The sequence below is a fragment of the Equus quagga genome, chromosome 12 (genome assembly GCF_021613505.1).
Source record: "Equus quagga isolate Etosha38 chromosome 12, UCLA_HA_Equagga_1.0, whole genome shotgun sequence".
NCBI lineage: Eukaryota > Metazoa > Chordata > Mammalia > Perissodactyla > Equidae > Equus > Equus quagga.
The window spans coordinates 59,557,165-59,574,095 of NC_060278.1; the positions used below are offsets into that span (position 1 = coordinate 59,557,165).

Below are 16,931 nucleotides of genomic sequence, written 5' to 3' on the forward strand. Positions count from 1 at the left end.
GGTCCCTCTCAAGTTCAGCTGCCGGGATGACTCAGATCCATGGAACAGGAAGAAAATGGCTGGATCATCACAGAGGCGGCTTCGATGTGAGATTTGATATTTGAAGGTGGCCACTTTGAATAATCAGCAGTTTAAAAGAAGCAGAAGTAACCATGAATATGCATCATTCCTCAATGATTTTAAAGAGACATCTTTTGAAGAATAAGCATGCATGGAGAAGAGCCGAATTCAGGAGACCCTGAAGAATTCCCCAGAAATGCTAAGACCAAGAGGCCACAGACCACACGATATTTCTTTTGACTCGTCATAGACCTGTGCAACGTATTTATCCATGCTTCAAGTGAACTGGCAAATCTACTTTATTATAATATACAATAATATAATAATTGCAATTTCATTATAATTATCTGTCCTGATACAAACTTAGGAGTCTGGGGATGAGTAGAGCTCAAAGGACCTCAGTTTCCCACAGGTCTGTTGTCCCCCTGTGAGCCACACACCAAAAGCCAGGCTGGAGGAGTAACCAAACCACCCATCAGACAGGACTACAGCCCCTAACAAAATCAATGGTAATAATCCTGATATCTTACATTTAGTATGCTGTCACTTAGAGACATCGAGTGTACAATATCAGATATTTACAACAATGATCCTGAAGTGTCAAGTAAGTATCAAAAAGCAAGTTACAACCTTTTCATTGGATATCTTTAATAACTTTTTTTCTTTTTAGTGAGGAAGATTGGCCCTGAGCTAACATCTATTGCCCATCCTCCTCTTCTTGCTTGAAGAAGATTGGCCCTGAGCTAACATCTGTGCTGATCCTCCTCTATTTTGTATGTGGGATACCAACACAGCATGGCCTAATGAGCAGTGTGTAGGTCCCCGCCCGGGATCTGAACCTACAAACCCTGAGCTGCTGAAGCCGAGTCCTCAAACTTAACCACTACACCGCCAGGCCGGCCCTTTAATGACTTTTTTCTTTTAAACAACTCAACTGAGCCAAAAAAACAAAAAAGTTCTTAATAGCAAAATTAGGAAATGCAAATGGGCAAAACCAAGGAGATGAAGTTACCCAGAATCACATCAACCAGAGATGACAAAAATAGAATCTTCTTGTGCACGTTCTTTTGAAACTGTGTATATTAAAACTGGCAACTCAGGCTCTGTTCCAACTCCCATCTTTCACTAATAAAGGTTGCAGATGGTCCTTTCGTTTTAATGGTCGTCTACAATAATGGCGGCCTGAAGAGGGGATGCATTATCACTGGAGTCTGTAAGGGAGGGAGCAGAGGCCCTAGACGTAAGTGGCTTAAGCCCCAAGTCCGGGGCTCTTTCCTCCGAACCACGCGGCCTCCGAAAACCAAAGTAGCCGTGGCCCTTTATGCATGCCAAATATTCGTTTTTGGCTGAGCTGCCAATGTGAACACAGTTTCACACGTTGCATCCTGGTTAGGAAGGATCAGCTGGCCAAGTGTGCATTTGAGATCTGAATCTTTAAGAGAAAAGTGGTCCGGATACTCCATCCTTGGATGTTCAAAACCATCTTTCTGGAAAGTGCTACTTGAGATCTAACATCCTGGACTTAGTTCCCACCTTAGTGACTTCAAGGCAGCCCCGGCCTCCTGAAAATTCCCTGTGAGCTTGGAGACGCAGCACCCACCATCACAGGCTTAGAGGCGAGAAGCCGCACACTGATGAGTGGAGAGGAGCACAAGGCAAGCCGCCTCTCCGATGCCCACAGACAGAACGAAGGCGCCGTCATGGGAGGAGAGGAAGGCACTCACGTCATCAGCCCACACATCTTCCTGGGCGCCTGTGAGCCTGGCAGTGTCCCAGGCTCTGGAGATGGAGGGGACAGACAGGCCACTTGGTGGGGAGGGACCAGCATCCCATGCACCCGGGCATATGTGAGCATAGATCCCACTGCACCTCTCACCGGCCAACGAGGCAAACAGTATCATCTGAGCTTCAGTTTCCCCAATTATACAATGAAGATACTGTCTAGGCCACTGGGTGAAATTAGGTAATATATCTAAAATATGTGACACGCAGTAGGAGACCCACAAATGTTATGAATGGAAGCTGATCTTGGCTGAGGGCTGACTTGTTTGAGGGATGTGCTAGCCCTGCCACATGCATTAGCTCATTCAGTCCTCGAAATTTAGCATCATCCACTACTTTATGGACGACGAGACGGAGGCTCAGTACAACTACCCCGGGTGAGAGTCAACATTCAGATCCTGGTCATTTGTCCGCAGGGCTGGTGCTCATAAAGACACGGAACGTACCCGCTCCCCTCTCCTGCAATTTCCAGTCCAGGTTCTGAAGGAACAAGGGAGAGAGGCGTCTGAAGGGCACCCGAGACTCAGACGGCCCTCCCTCAAGATTCCATGCCCGGGACTTTGCACACAATACCCACTCTCCACTGTCCAGTCACACGGTTCCTCTTGTCTGTTGCTTCCAAACAGGGCTCCAAATTCTAATTCCTCTGACCCTTTCTCATTTCCATGTCTTCCTAACCAGCAGAGCTGGAGTTCTGGATGGAATCAGCATCCTCAGCAATATCTAAGGGACCCTGTGCTGCTTCTGCCCCTGAAATACGAGGACAGGGCCCATGTTGGAACCAGCTAAATGGCAAGTCAACGCCTATCATTCTTTAATTATGAATTTGGTGTATGTTCAGTCAGAATCCTTGCTTGTTCTGCACCCGGGATCTTAATCAATATACACGGCACGTGTTTCTCCCAATCAGCAGGCCGGGGGGCTCTCCCTCTGAGTTTCAGTTCAGGGCATGACAGGCTGTCTCCTGGAGACGGCCCTACCCACGGCTTTCCAAGCGAATCTGAAAGACGCTTCAACACCAGGGTAATCACATCATTTACTGTCCAGACCAACACTTTAGAGAGCAAAAGAGGACGCTTGTAAGAATTATACTGGGACAACAGGTCTAAACTGGAGCTGCACTCGGCAAACCAGAACACACGGTCGTCCTCCAGCTCCACTGTTTCTGAACTGGCTCCCTTCCCAGGAGCCTCCTCTCCCTGTCCTGGGGAAGGGCGAGCCGGCTTTACTGATGGTTTAGCATTCCATTCACCAGACGCTTGAATCACATGAGCCCCCAAGGGCTTGACCCAACCTTGGTCCAACCCCTGTGGTCAGGAAATGGAATGTGGTGGGGTGGCTTAGCCAAGGTCAGAGGGTGGAGTCCGCTTCACCCAAAACATGGCAGGAGGAGCTGACTATTCCCACTGTGGCAGACAGACTCTAAAGGTGGCCACCAAGAGCCCACCTCCTGTTATCACAGCCTTGCATAATCGCCTCCCTTAGAGAACAAGCACAACCTGTGCCTTGCTTCTAACCAATGGGAGATGGCAAAGGTGACAGAGCGTACATAATCCTGACTGATAAGATTGTAGCGCCTGTCCTGCCGAAGTCTTTTCTTTCCCTCGATGGCTTGATAAAGCCAGCAGCCACGTTGAGAGCCTATGTAACGAGGGACTTAGGACTCTGACTCCAATTCCAATGTGGGTTTTTTCCCCCACACCAAGAGATTCTCCAACACCAGCTGGGTGTCCTACAATTCAACTCAATTCGGACACTATCTACCTGGAGAGAGCATCAGATCCCACAGGTTAAGGTCTCAGTCCTACAAGACTGCACCCCACCCCCACTTCAGACGCCAACTGCAAGTCCTGATCGTCTGTCCCCCGAGCTTCTGACCAAGCATCTACAGACTGGAAGTTCCCACGACCTCTTCCTTGGGTTGGATTAATTTGCTCGAGTGGCTCACAGAACTCAGAGAAACACTTTCCTTACTAGATAACCAGTTTATAAGAAAAGGATGTAATTCAGGAGCAGCCAGATGGAAGAGACACACAGCGTAAGGTGTGGGGGAAAGGGCACAGAGCTTCCACGCCCTCTCTGAGTGTGCCTCTCTCCTGAATCTCCATGCATTCACCAACTCTGAAGCTCTCCCAATCCCATCCTTTTGGGTTTTACGGAGGCTTCATTGTATAGTCATGACTGATTACATCATTGGCCGTTGGCGACTGATTCAACCTCCATCCCCTCTCCCCCACACCCCAGGCCCGGGGATAGGACTGAAAGTTCGAAATCTCTAATCACATGGTTGTGTCCCCTGGCAACGAGCTCCCATCCTTAGGTGAGGTCCAAAGGTTACCTCATTAACATAACAAAAGACACTGTCATCACTCTCATCACTTAGGAAATTTCAATGGTTTTAGGAGCTCTGTGCCTGGAACAGGGATGAAGACCAAATATATACTCCCTATTGTAAATCACAACATCACAGACCTCTAGAAACAGAGGCTGGTTTCTGAACAATAGCCAGCAAGAAAATGAGGTTTCAGTCCAGCAACCTGCAAGGACTTTGAGCTGCCTGTAGGATCTGACAAGGGTCGACAAGCCACAAGGAACTGAGTTCTGCCAATAACCATGCTGGTTTGGAAGCAGATACTTTCCCAGTCAAGCCTCAGATGAGAACACAACCCAGCCAACGCTTTGCAGCCTTGCAGAGGACACAGGTAAGCTGTGCCTGGACCCACAGAAACTGTGATATATATTGTTTGAAGCCACTAAGTTTGTGGTCATATTGTTACACAGCAGTACACAACCCTTGCATCCACAAAAGTAAAATCACAGCACTGTAGTCATGGAAACAGGGCAGAGATGCTGGATGACAAAAACAGCAACGTCCACCGCTATTACAAATAATGATTGAGTATTTGGTGTTCCCACTCTGCTGTTTCCCTCAACAGAGTATAAATAGCAAATTATTTGTGTTGTAGTTTATTAGCAAATAAATTCACTTCACCATCATATTTTACCACCAAAAACACACGTTAAGAAAAAAATCCAAATGTACACCTTAAATATATACAATTTTCAATTGTCCATTATACATCAGTACATCTGGAAAAAATGTAACCCTTGATTTTGAACCATTCCTAGCAGCAAAATGATAGTGGTCATCTAATAATTGGATTTAAAACTGACTGTGGGCAGTATTTTATGATCCAGTAAGAATAACTGAAAAATCAAGAAAATGGAAATAACCATAATAAATTAAAACTAACTAAATAACAGTATTTATAACATTAAAAGTGGTCTGTAGGATTAGAGGACATGCTGATTTGTTTGAGAAATTCACAATATTTTAAGGAATAATGTGTTCAATTTTACATAAAGAAAAGTCACAAATCATAAATATGCTCGATGAATTTTTAAGTTTGGTGAACTTTTAACAGTGAAAATACTCATGTAACCACCACTGGCATCACACCCAATCAAATACAATCCACATAAATAGCTAGAAGTAAACAAAACCCTATTGATGTAGGAGATATTTGGAGAACCCGCCTTCCTCTCTGGCAGCCCGAGATGTTACAGGGATGTGAATTGTTACATCTATCAGCCCAAAGGTAAGTCTCAAGAAGGATGAGAAGGTGAAAGTTAGAAAGCAGGAAATATATAGATGTATTCCTCTCTCGGTTATGTCAGCCTCTGCGTGCGCACGTATCTGCAAACCTGAGACATAGACGCAAACCAGGAAGGAAACAGACCAAACCTGCAGAGGGTTATCTCCCGATAGAGGAATTGCTGTTGATTTTTTAATTCCCTCCTCATCTTTTTCTGTATTTTCCAATAATTTCATAACTTTTTAGAATCAGGACCAAAGTGCACTTTTTAAGAGATGGAATTAATCTGGGTTAGTTCAGAATAAACTATGTGCTTCCGGTTTAAGCTACTGTATCCTGATATGTACCCAGGTGCCCTGGCCCAGGATGTCAGAGGGGACTGCCTGTCACATTCAGCAGGACACACGGGGAGGGGGTGAGACAGACCGTGAGAGTAAGTAGAGGAGAGATGGTCTCCTGGGGACAGACACCTCCACCAGGAAGGTCCAGGAGCATCTTAGCGGGAGCCTGAGGAGGGAGGAGATAGGGTGGTAAGGGCTTTCCAGCCCCAGCTGGTCCCCACCAATCCACAGGAAGGGGGGAATCCAGACAGGCACTGGGAGGGTCCCAGAGCGCAAATTACACTCCTGAGGGTGGCGCCAACCCAAGGGGAGGGGCAACCTAGAGCAAAGCAGAGAATGTGACTACAGACAGGAACGCACAGCCCTAAAGGGCACTGACGCCACTTGTGGGTCTCAACAGATGGCTAATGGCATGTAAAAACATTCACAGTTCAATGTTAAAGACAGAGTTACATAAAGAATATTACCCCATTTTATACAAAACACACACACACAAACACACACTGGGAAAACTCAGCATGTTAAAGTAGTCATCAGTGGGAGGCAGCATTATGGGGGATTTTTTAGTTTCTTCTGTATTTTCCAAGTTTTCTACAATGAGCATGCGTTACTTTTATCATCTAAACATTACCAACATCCATATACATAAGAAGGGCCCCAGATCTCAGGAGGACTCCCCAGAAGCCCACAGTGGTCAAGAGCTTGGACCCTGAGCTTGCTCAGGGACTGGCCATGGTCAGCATGTGGTCACCAACCGCACAGAGGCAGGTCCCCTGGGGGAGAAGCTGGAGAAGCTCAGCTCTCTGCACCTCTGTGTCCGGGGACCCGGCACGTGCTAAGCTTGCAGGTGGAGACATGGAAAGTCAAGGCTAGCAAACAGGAGCCCCCACCCTCTTGCCATCCAGATTACTCACCCTGATCCGCCCAGCCGTCTTGGTTCCTACCCAGGGGCAGCTGCCCGATGCTGGAGAAGACCCCCCAATCCCATAGATTTGTCTTCTAACTTCATGGCCCAGACCTCGGCGGGCCTCCCAGCCACACAGCTGCTTCTCCTCCTACTCTTCCGCCTCCTCCAGTGGGTCCTCCCAACCTCCACCTCCCTCTCTGCATCCCACCACTTCCTCTGGCATCTTCAACAGATGGTCCCACCTCCTCCTCTTTGCAGCAACTCTCTTTGAAAACAAACTCTCAACTCTCGACCCCACCCACAGCGAGGTGTTATCTGTGTCTCCCCACCCTCCTCTCAAAGGCCTCGCAGTGTACCAGGCACCAAGCCGCTCAGGGGCAAGAACACAAAGAAGACACACTCCGGGCTTGCAAAAAGTTTGCTTTTCCTCTTCCTTGCCCTCCTCTCGTCCAAGGTGAAATACTGGATCAGGCCTTCAGAGCATTCCCTCCCAATCCTCCGGGACCTTATTATCTCTCATCTCGCCTTTTAACTGCCTCTGCTCTTCAGCATACCAACTGCCTCAAGAATTTCCACTCTGCTTAATTTTAAAGCATTCTCTTGGCCCTCACCCCTCTCTCTGGTAAACTCCCACCGCCTCCCCCAACTCTTCACAGCGACCTTATTGAAAAAGTGCATCTCCCGTGGCCACCTCCCGGCCCTGCAGTCTGATCTCCACGCCCGCCGTGCGTCTCCGCTGGGGACGAGCAAAGACACTTTGGAGAAGTGTGAAATCTAAAGGACGCCCTCTCTCCTTATCTGACTCAATTAAGATAGGGGAGTGTCTCTTTGTACATCAATGGACACTTTTCATCACTCTCTTTTCCTTCAAACTCTTTTCTTTGGCCTTCGAGTCACTCTGCAGGCTCATGGCTTTCCAGATTCCTTTCTGGACCCTCGCCCTCCTGCCCCCCAAACATCAGTGTCCCCTAGATTGCCTGCTCTGACTCCTGACACTGCTTCCCTTGGGGAAATGCATCCAGACTCCCAGCCTCAACCACTCCCTCCAGACTGATTATTCCCCCAAACACGTTCCAGACTAGAACTCGCTCACAGACGCCGACCAGGGCAGCGGGGTCACAACACACCAACATTTGACTTAAAGGAATTCAAGGAGACTCAGTCAATAAAAAATCTTGTAAGAGAGAAATAAAGCAATAGAAATAGCTCGGGCCATTCCACGCAAGGAGCACCTGGCCTGCAGTGAGCGTTACGCTGTGGTTTCCTCAGGCGTCTCATTCCCCAAATGCCTCTGGAAGGCGAGCAGCGGCCAGAGTCTAGGGTTTCCACATGCTGCCAGCCCTAAAGGTAACCCGCTGCTCCAGCTCCTGTTCAACTGAAACACTGGAGCAAAGTTCTCATTCTTGGACTTGAAGGTCATGGTCCAGCCCAATGCCTCCTTAGAGATTTTCGAGCATAATTTATGCAATTTTCACCTCATACCTTAATCTTAGGAACAAGGAATGTCTAAAATGAGGGAAAAGGGGAAACTGAAGTACACTCAAAATTACTCCCTGGAAAATCCCTTGAATTGTCCATCACATACAAGGTTGACACATATAATCATTCACAATAATATGTATTTATACAGTAATGTCCAATACGTCATAAAGAGTAGGCAAGATATTTTGTAGTTGACTACGAGATTAAGATAGTTAGTTCACATTTAGAGTCTCTGTTGCAGGAGAAAAAAAAAAACGTTGAATTTGCATAAGGAAATTAAGTTATATTCACATCTGATGTGATGCTTCTGAGCTCTCTCTAAAGGATTGCAGAAAATCTCCCCAGAGAAGAGGGGCTTGAGCTGATGTTAAGAAGAGGAGTTTGCCCAGAACACCAGTGGGGTGAAATTATTGCAGGTCCCACCGCAGCATCAGGCACCTCTTTCCTGCTCAATCCATGTTATTGAATTAAACTGAAGCAATATGTAGAAAGATTTCGAAGGAAGAAAGAGCACAGCACGTGGCAGAAAATGCCAGGTGACTTCAGCGTTGTTGGGGTGTAAAGTGTGAGGTTGGGATCAGAGGAGGGAAGGGCAGGTGAGCAGTGGTTGAAGATGGTCTGAACCAGTAGGCAGGGCCCACATGTCACATAGATCCCAGGAGGTGGGCTGTGACAGAAGATAGAGCCTTCTGTGCAAAGCTAAGGACTAGACGCGTCATCCTAGAATTTCTAAGTTTTTGCAGGGTTACAAGAAATGAGGCGACATGATAAGATTGGCATTTCAGAGCACCGGACCTTGGACAGAGATTGACGTGGAAAGAGAACGTGGACAAGAAGACCCTTTAGGAAGTTGGTGAGAGGGGACCTCCCCTTCAAGGACAAACGAAGACACTGCTGTCTAATCCTCAAGGCAATTTTAAGGAAAATGGTCTTAAACTAAAACACTTATACAACATGTCCAGTAAACTGATGATTCGCTGCTTTGCGAGATTGAAGTCATAAAGGACATGTTCATTCCTTCAGCTCCTCTCCACGGTAAAATGGCGCCGTATCTTAGCACCTTCTGTTTTCTCCGGCAGTGTCTCTGCATAAACACCCTCCTCTCCGCGCTCACCATCCCAGCCCTCCTGCTCCTCCTGAGGCTGCCTTCTGGTGATTAACCCTCCTTCACTGATACCCTCCTTCTGCCTCTTCCCTGCTCCCCTTCGTTTATAAACATGAATGTTCATACTCACCCGGGGCTGAATTATTTTCTTCTTGAGCTTTCTTGAGTCCTCTTGAGGGACCCTTGAGTCTGGTACCCTCCCCCTTGTCCAGCCAGCCTTTCCTCTCCCTCCTGCCTCCTTTCACAAAAAAGCAATCGGTGCTCAGTGCCTCACCACCCACTCTCTCCCTGATGAATACCGTGTCTTCTGGTCTTGACCCTCCAGGGCTCTGTCCTCCTGCGGGCCCTCACCTTCCAGCAGGATGAAGTATGTGCACAAATAGCACACCCCAGGCAGCGTCAAACTGTGCAGATAAAGAGCCAGGGGAGAAAAGAGGCGGCTGGCCACTTGAGCCAAGGAAGAACATGAAGGAGTTGGCGTAGGACCTGTGCCTGGAAAGATACGCCACCTCCTTCTCATAAGTGACAAAAATCCAATGCAAAATCATTTCAGCAAACAGAGAATGTATTGTTGCCCACAGCAGAGAAGTCCGAGGAGTGAACCGAGGCTTAGCTGATGCCTGTCAGGCACATTCTCCCGCCCCTTCATCTCTTGGCCCTGCTCCCATGTTGGGTTTGTTGTCAGATAGGAGAACGTCAGAGAATAAATGGTCACGGCAGCTCCAGGCTCATGCAGTCTTGGAGCTGGAGTCACAGAGTCTCCTTTCAGGTGCCCTATCCACCCTGAGCAAAGGCTGGCTGCTCAGCAAGGTCACGTCCCTCTCCACAGCTTCCCAAACAGGAAGGGACAAGGAGGGAATCAGGAGATGGATGGAAATGGTCAACAGGAGGGCGCGTTTCGGGGAGAACACGTGTTCCTGTTGTGGGGAGAAGGGGAAGAAAAGAATCTGTGACTGCCAAAGAAGTTGGGAATGAGATGGAGCCCTAGAAAGCCATTCTAAAGGTATGTGTGTGATTTTTTCGGGAGGGCTGTGGAGGGTTGGTTATTTTTAGGCACTGAAAAAATATTGATGGTTATTAAACAGGACAATGACCAAGTGCAACTGGGAGTTAGGAAACAAGACTATGGCCATTCCAAGCACCACAGAGTCGGGAATTCCTGGAAATACAAGGAATTCCTCGCTGGTCATGATAGAACCTTCCTGGATGATACAGGTAGAATGGTCATCTCTTCAGTCAGAAGCTGAGGTGAGCAGGCAGAATAATGCCTTCCAAGCAGGAGGAGTGGTAACTACTTCCTGTGGAAAGACAATAGGATAAGACAGCAAAATTGTGATCCTGAAGGATTTCCAGTGAAGGATGGTGGGGAAGCAGGAATGTCATCATGGTTTCTACTTAGAGAATCCTAGTGTATCAGGACAGCCATACTGGCTGTTGAAATATGAAGATACTTCTGTATATCAGTTGGTAAATAACCATTACCTTAACATCCCCTCCCAGGGCCACTGAGACCATCCCATGTTCCAGTGACTACAGCATTAAGGCTGACCCACGGTGGGGGGTGCTTCCAGAACCTGGTGCATCATATATGGTCCATGTTCTCTGTGCAGATACGTTGATGCCTGTACCACCTTGATTGTTACATATTTTGGATCTTAGCCCTGGGTGAGAGCATCATGGAGAAGAGCCCCTGGACCATTTTCCAGCATCCAGGGAGCACTGGGGAGGCTGGACCACCAGAGAGCTGAGGATGGGGAGCTGCCCATAGAGGAATGGGCCGGACCCCTCCTGTGGAGCTCACGGTGTCTGTGGCAGTCCACCCAACACTCCATTCTTCACTCTGTTCACTTCAAACGGGGACAAGGAGAGTCACCAGCCAATTTGATGTTGGAAAACTAGCAGCATTATCTGTAATGATTTCATTTCTCTTTTACCCTGCCCTGGGCAACCATGAAATGTAAGCCAGAGTTAACCTAGAAAGGAAGATGAGTAGCTAACTTAGATCTGCCCTTGGATTACTCTACATTCATCCAAATCACAAAAGAGATTAGAAAGCCTCCATTTGACCCAGAAAATGTATGAAGCCAAAGTGGATAGTGACGGCGTCATCTGTTTATAACTGTCCTCTTAAGAGATACTGAATTTTGTAAAAGGTCAAATGTTGTAGGAAGAAGCCGACCACGGCAGGAAGTAAATAAATATGGTAAGTGGCTTATGCTTGCTTGTTTATTTAGGAAAATATTCTGAATGAACTTTGGCCTCAAAGAAACCTCTTAGACTTTTAATATTCAGTCTAGAACTATAACCATTCTTTAGCGCATCCCACAACTGATTTTGGAATATTAGTTTCGCGGTGAACTTTTATCTTTAGAAAAGCATTCAGAAGGCAAGAGAAAATTAGTTTGGTGGTTTCTCTATAAGTTAAACATAGAATTACCCTACGACCCAGCAATACTATACTCCACTCCTAGGTATATACCCAAAAGAATTAAAAACAGGGGCCTCCCGGTGGTGCAGCGGTTAAATTCACACATTCCACTTCTCGGCGGCCCGGGGTTCGCCGGTTCGGATCCCAGGAGCGGACATGGCACCGCTTGGCATGCCATGCTGTGGTAGGCATCCCACATATAAAGTAGAGGAAGATGGGCACAGATGTTAGCTCAGGGCTAGTCTTCCTCAGCACAAAGAGGAGGATTGGCAGCAGATATTAGCTCAGGGCTAATCTTCCTCAAAGAAAAAAAAAGAATTAAAAACAGTTTCTCATTAATAACTTGTACATGAACATTCATAGCAGCATTATTTACAATAGCCAAAAGGTGGAAATGACCCAAATGTCCATTAATGGTTGAATGGACAAATGAAAGATAGCATATCTGTACAGTGGAATATCATTCAGCCATAAAAAGGAATGAAATATTGACACATGCTACAATGTGGAGGAACCTTGAAAACATCATGCTAAGTGAAAGATGCCAGACACAAAAGGTCACCTGTGTGATTCCATCTGTATGAAATGTCCAGAAGAGGTAAATCCACAGAAATGAAAGCATGGGCTGTGGGAAGGAAAGAATGGGGAGTGACTGCTTAACGGGTAACAGAGTTTCCTTTCGGGGTGATGAAAATGCTCTGGAATTAAATCACGGAAATGTTTGCACAATGTTGTGAATGTACTAAATGCCACTGAATTGTACAGTTCAAAATGGTTACATTGGTGAATTTCATCATATATTTTGTACACAATTTTTTTTAAAGGGTCAGAGAAGGCAACGGGGTTGGGAGACCCTGAGAACACGGTCTCATGACTGACAGCTCCTGGAGAGCATCAGCACCAGCTGCCCCCCTTCCCAAAGCAGCCGCCTCTCGCTCCTCTTGCCACGAAAAGCAGCATTTCCTCCCCAGCTGGTGCTTTTTTTTTTTTTTTAAAGAACTCTCTGAGTAGGTTTTGAATCTTCAAGATTTGACTTCGTTAATCTCACCGAAAAGACTTTTGCAAAGTATTTATTTTCCCAATACTTTATGTAAAGGAAGTAAGAACAAAACACTTCTACTTAATAAAAATAAGTCCTTGCTCGGTCTGTCTAGAAATGGTTTAGCTCCGCTCTTAGCTGCAAGCCTGTAACAAGGTGCAAGCCAAAGAAGCTGGGGGGTCCAAAACAGTCTGACGGCCACAGACTATAAGCTGAAGGCTGCCGGGGTGACCAGCCCCCAGGACTGGGAGTTGCGGACATGGCTGAGTCTGAAGGAAGGTTTTCTGTACACATAACCCATCATCGAAATCAATGGAGTTTTCCCAGCTTTTAAAGTTGGGCCACCTTCACATTGGCATGTGGTAAATACACGCATCATCTGTGCATTACCGGGAATAAAAATATGTCATGCTTTGCCTGTGGAAAACATGAAAACTTCTTTCACCAAAAAAGGAAAAGAAAAAAAAAATACGATTTTAGATTTCCCTATAGATTTCTGAGTCAAAAACAACATCTAAGGCTGCTATTTTAAAACCAAACTAGAGAATTTTTTATGACAGGAAACCATCCTAACAATGATACCTTATTTCCTGAAAACTCCAAGTAAATTCCACATATTCACATATTGACTTCACCAGAGTCCGAGGCGACAATTCCCACCACTTAGTCACCTGAGTGTGTCCTGCATATATCATTTGAAACTTTAGATGCAGCATGCTTTATATTCCGAGGTCTCTCTCCACATTTGAGCAATATACAAAGGATCAAGCAAACTAAAACATACGAAATATTAACACGTGAGGAAAGCTTATATGATCCCAGTTTACTTTGATTTTTCCTGAGACGTAGCAGTTCGATAACCGAAAGCCTCTCAGAAAAACACCAACGTAACTTTGCATTATTAATTTCGACATCCTTTCCTAAGGAAGACCTTCCAGAGTCTGGAAACGTGGTGTCGTCCTTTTCCCTTCCCAGCCTAGAAGGCCTGGTGAGTTGACACAAGACACAGACTTTTCTGCAGTCGCTGAAGTGTTGGGAACTTCAACTGAAATGGAAGGGGAGAATGTAAGGCTGAAGGTACCATTACCCACACGAGGTCCCTGGAGCGGCCGCCCACACGGTGGTCATGGGCACGTGGCCCAGGTCACTGCTGTGCACCCTCCTCCCTCGAGGAGGGTCTCTGAGGTCTGCAGTCCAGAATCCTGCCTCACTTGGTGTAATTCCATGTGCCCCTCTCTTCTGTGGCCACTCCTTTTTGACGGGAGCATGATTAACATTCCACAGACACCCCGGGCATGGCTGGCCTCGTCGGTTCTGCTCGATGAACGGCCCCTGATATCATGGACAGTTATTGGTTGAGTCCAGAAACATCCTGAGTTGTCAAGATGTTTGAATTCTATAGAGGAATGCTATCCCCACGCCAGCCAAGAGCACACCTGTCCGTCTTTTTATCTCTCGTCTAGTTTGTGGCCTGTTAGGATTTTCAAGTCCCTTGAGCAGAAGACGATTCGTCTGAGATGAAGGGCACATGTCTGACGGTGACTACCCACTTTCTCTCCGGAATGTACCCAAGGGAGTTACCAAAAATGCCGTTCCAAAAAAAGGACCCACATTTTCTGCCCACGCAGCTTTCCTGTCATAGAATATGCCGACATGCTTGGTCTGTCACCATGGTCCGTAAGAGCTTGAACCTGTGTTCAAATTCAGACTCCACCACTTTACAGTGATGTCACCTTGGGCAAGTGGCTTCACCTCTCCGAGCCTCAGTTTTTTCGTCTGTCAAGTGGGAGAACAATAAATGCACCCACCTCTTAAAGAAAAGATCCCCATGAAAAGGTTAAAAGTGACAACGCGCGTCAAAGCCCTGGGAATGCTGGGGCCTGGCGCTTAATGACTGTTGACTGCTATTTCTTCTCACTCCTCTGCGCCTCCTCCTTAGCTAACGTCGTTTCACCAGCTGGGACAGAGGACAGGAAATGGAAACCACGGGAGAGGAAAAAGGCCGTCTGCGGATGTTTTAGATGTATTTACAATGTGAGGCGGGGGAGACAGACATGCGAACTCAGAGACCAGAGCTTCTGAGCTCAGCAGAGAAAGAGGGGAGTCCCAAGCGGCAAAGGGTTGGAAACTACTGACGGAAGAACAGGATTCATTTAGGAGGACCGCCTACTCGCGTCAACACTGCCCATGCCAGAGGCTCAGATTCCAGCCCCACGAGATGCACACGGCTCCCTCCTGTTCAACAGCCACCGTACGCCAGCTTAACAGAGAGGTACAGCGCTGATGGACTAACACAAATTCAGTCACCACCAGTGGGGCCACATCCCCCCGGGGCTCTGGACACATCTCCACCAACTACGGGGGACAGTCAGAGCTGAGCCCCATCACCCATTTGGTGGGAGAAGTGGGGCGCTCAATAAGTATTTGTGGAACAGGTAAATGTTTAAATGAAGGAGTTAAACATGCGCATGTGAATAATCGAGGGTAAGGAGGCAGAGAGGCTGTCGGGATTCAAGCAACTTCTGCTCATTCTTTAGGACAGGGCTGGGCAAACTTTTTGTGTAAAGAGCCAGATAGTAAACATTTTGGGCTTTGCCAACCATACGGACGCTATCGCAACAACTCAACTCTGCAGTGGAGTTTCAAAGCAGCTGAAGAAAATATGTAAATGAACGGATACGTTCCGATAAAACTTGATATTTGTACGCAGAAATGTGAAGCTTGGGGGCCGGCCCGGTGGCGCAGCAGTTAAGTGTGCACGTTCCATTTCGGCGGCCTGGGGTCTGCCGGTTCAGATCCCGGGTGTGGACACGGCACTGCTTGGCACGCCATGCTGTGGAAGGCGACCCACATATAAAGTAGAGGAAGATGGGCACGGATGTTAGCTCAGGGCTAATCTTCCTCCAAAAAAATAAAAAATAAATGTGAAGCTTGTATCCTTTGCACATGTCATGACTTCTTCTTCTTCTTTTAATTTTTTCAACTGTTTAAAAATGTCAACATCATTCTTAGTCCACAAGCTGTATAAAAACAGGTGACAGCTGGATTTGACCCGAGTGCCTTTGCCAACCACAGCTCTAGGAAAAGTAGGAGACAAGTAGATGAGGAAGGAGGGAGACGACCAAATATTTCTTCAGTCTCTACTGTTTGCAGGGACTGTGCTAAGTGCTGCTGGGGACCGAACAGTGAAGAAAAACAGGCCGAGCCCCTGCCCTGAGGAAGCACGTGTTCCAAGCAGGAGAACCAAAGGAGGTGATTTCGGGTTGGTATGGAGGAAATACGCAGGATCATGAAATAGACCAGGGAGGCCGTCTCAGAGAGACAAGGGGCTCCGTGCATTCACATACCTGATCACGTGTAAACCCCGGACTGCTCTGTGGAGATGGGAAAAGTGATATCTAGGCCAGTTACGTGACCTGCCTGAAGTCTCAGAGCTGGTGATTGGAGAAACCAGGTCCCAAAGCCACATCCACTTGTCCCCAAGTCCTGCGCTTGGTGGAGTAGCTGGAAAGGAGATAACTCAGTCAGAGTCAGGGATTCCAGATCCAAATTCCTCAGGGCCCCAGTTTGAAGATGGAAAATGAGGATAATCATCAGGATGGTTGTGAACATATGTAAGAACCTGGGGACGCACCAGTCAACAGTGCCTGGCACACAGCAGGTGTTCCATGGATGTTAGGAATCTCTTCCATTTTTTCCCAAATAATCCTAGTCCTTCCCTTTGTCTGCAGCGCAGCGTCCTTAACTGAGGCCCGCCCAACCTACTGTGCATTTGGCCTCCCCAGTTGGCAGCCTCTACATTTAATTATTGTCACAATTAATCCAAAGTGCTCACAGCATGTGCTTTGCAAACTAAGGACAGGAGGCTGCAGGAGACGTCTAATGCTGCAGATCAACCTCGCACACAAAACAAGGCAGCCAGATTTGGGGATTGTCATGCCTCCTCCAAGCCCCACCCATATCCTTGGAAATTCCCTTAGGACAAAGTTTTCCCTTGAAAATGATAAACAGAAAAAGAAATCTCTTAGATTCCAACGTCCATAATATTCTTGTTTCACAGTTGTCTATGTTTATCTTGTATTTAGCAAAACCTATGAGGTGACGTGGGGGGAAGCGATTCTGCAGTTAAAAATACACAAAGGATTTCTGGCCCAAATTTCAAAAGTTAGAACCCCACTCTGCACTAATAAT

General features: G+C 47.0%; 1 protein-coding gene across 12 annotated transcripts in view; it reads right to left on the bottom strand.

The window, feature by feature from the left end:
* LOC124248356 (uncharacterized) overlaps positions 1–16,931 on the bottom strand; it is a 126,583-nt gene that overhangs the window by 61,098 nt on the left and 48,554 nt on the right. For 6 of the 12 annotated variants that reach the window (XR_006891007.1, XR_006891010.1, XR_006891008.1 and 3 more), the window contains 2 exons: positions 13,323–16,244; positions 9,404–10,190 (listed from right to left, as the gene is read on the bottom strand). Coding sequence is in view for 1 of the 12 variants with exons in the window: in XM_046678247.1 (XP_046534203.1) it covers positions 16,088–16,244 (157 nt within the window). In the remaining 11 variants the exon portion in view is untranslated. The remainder of the gene's footprint in view (positions 1–9,403; positions 10,191–13,322; positions 16,245–16,931) is intronic. The other 6 variants (XR_006891005.1, XR_006891004.1, XR_006891003.1 and 3 more) reach the window with 1 other exon arrangement.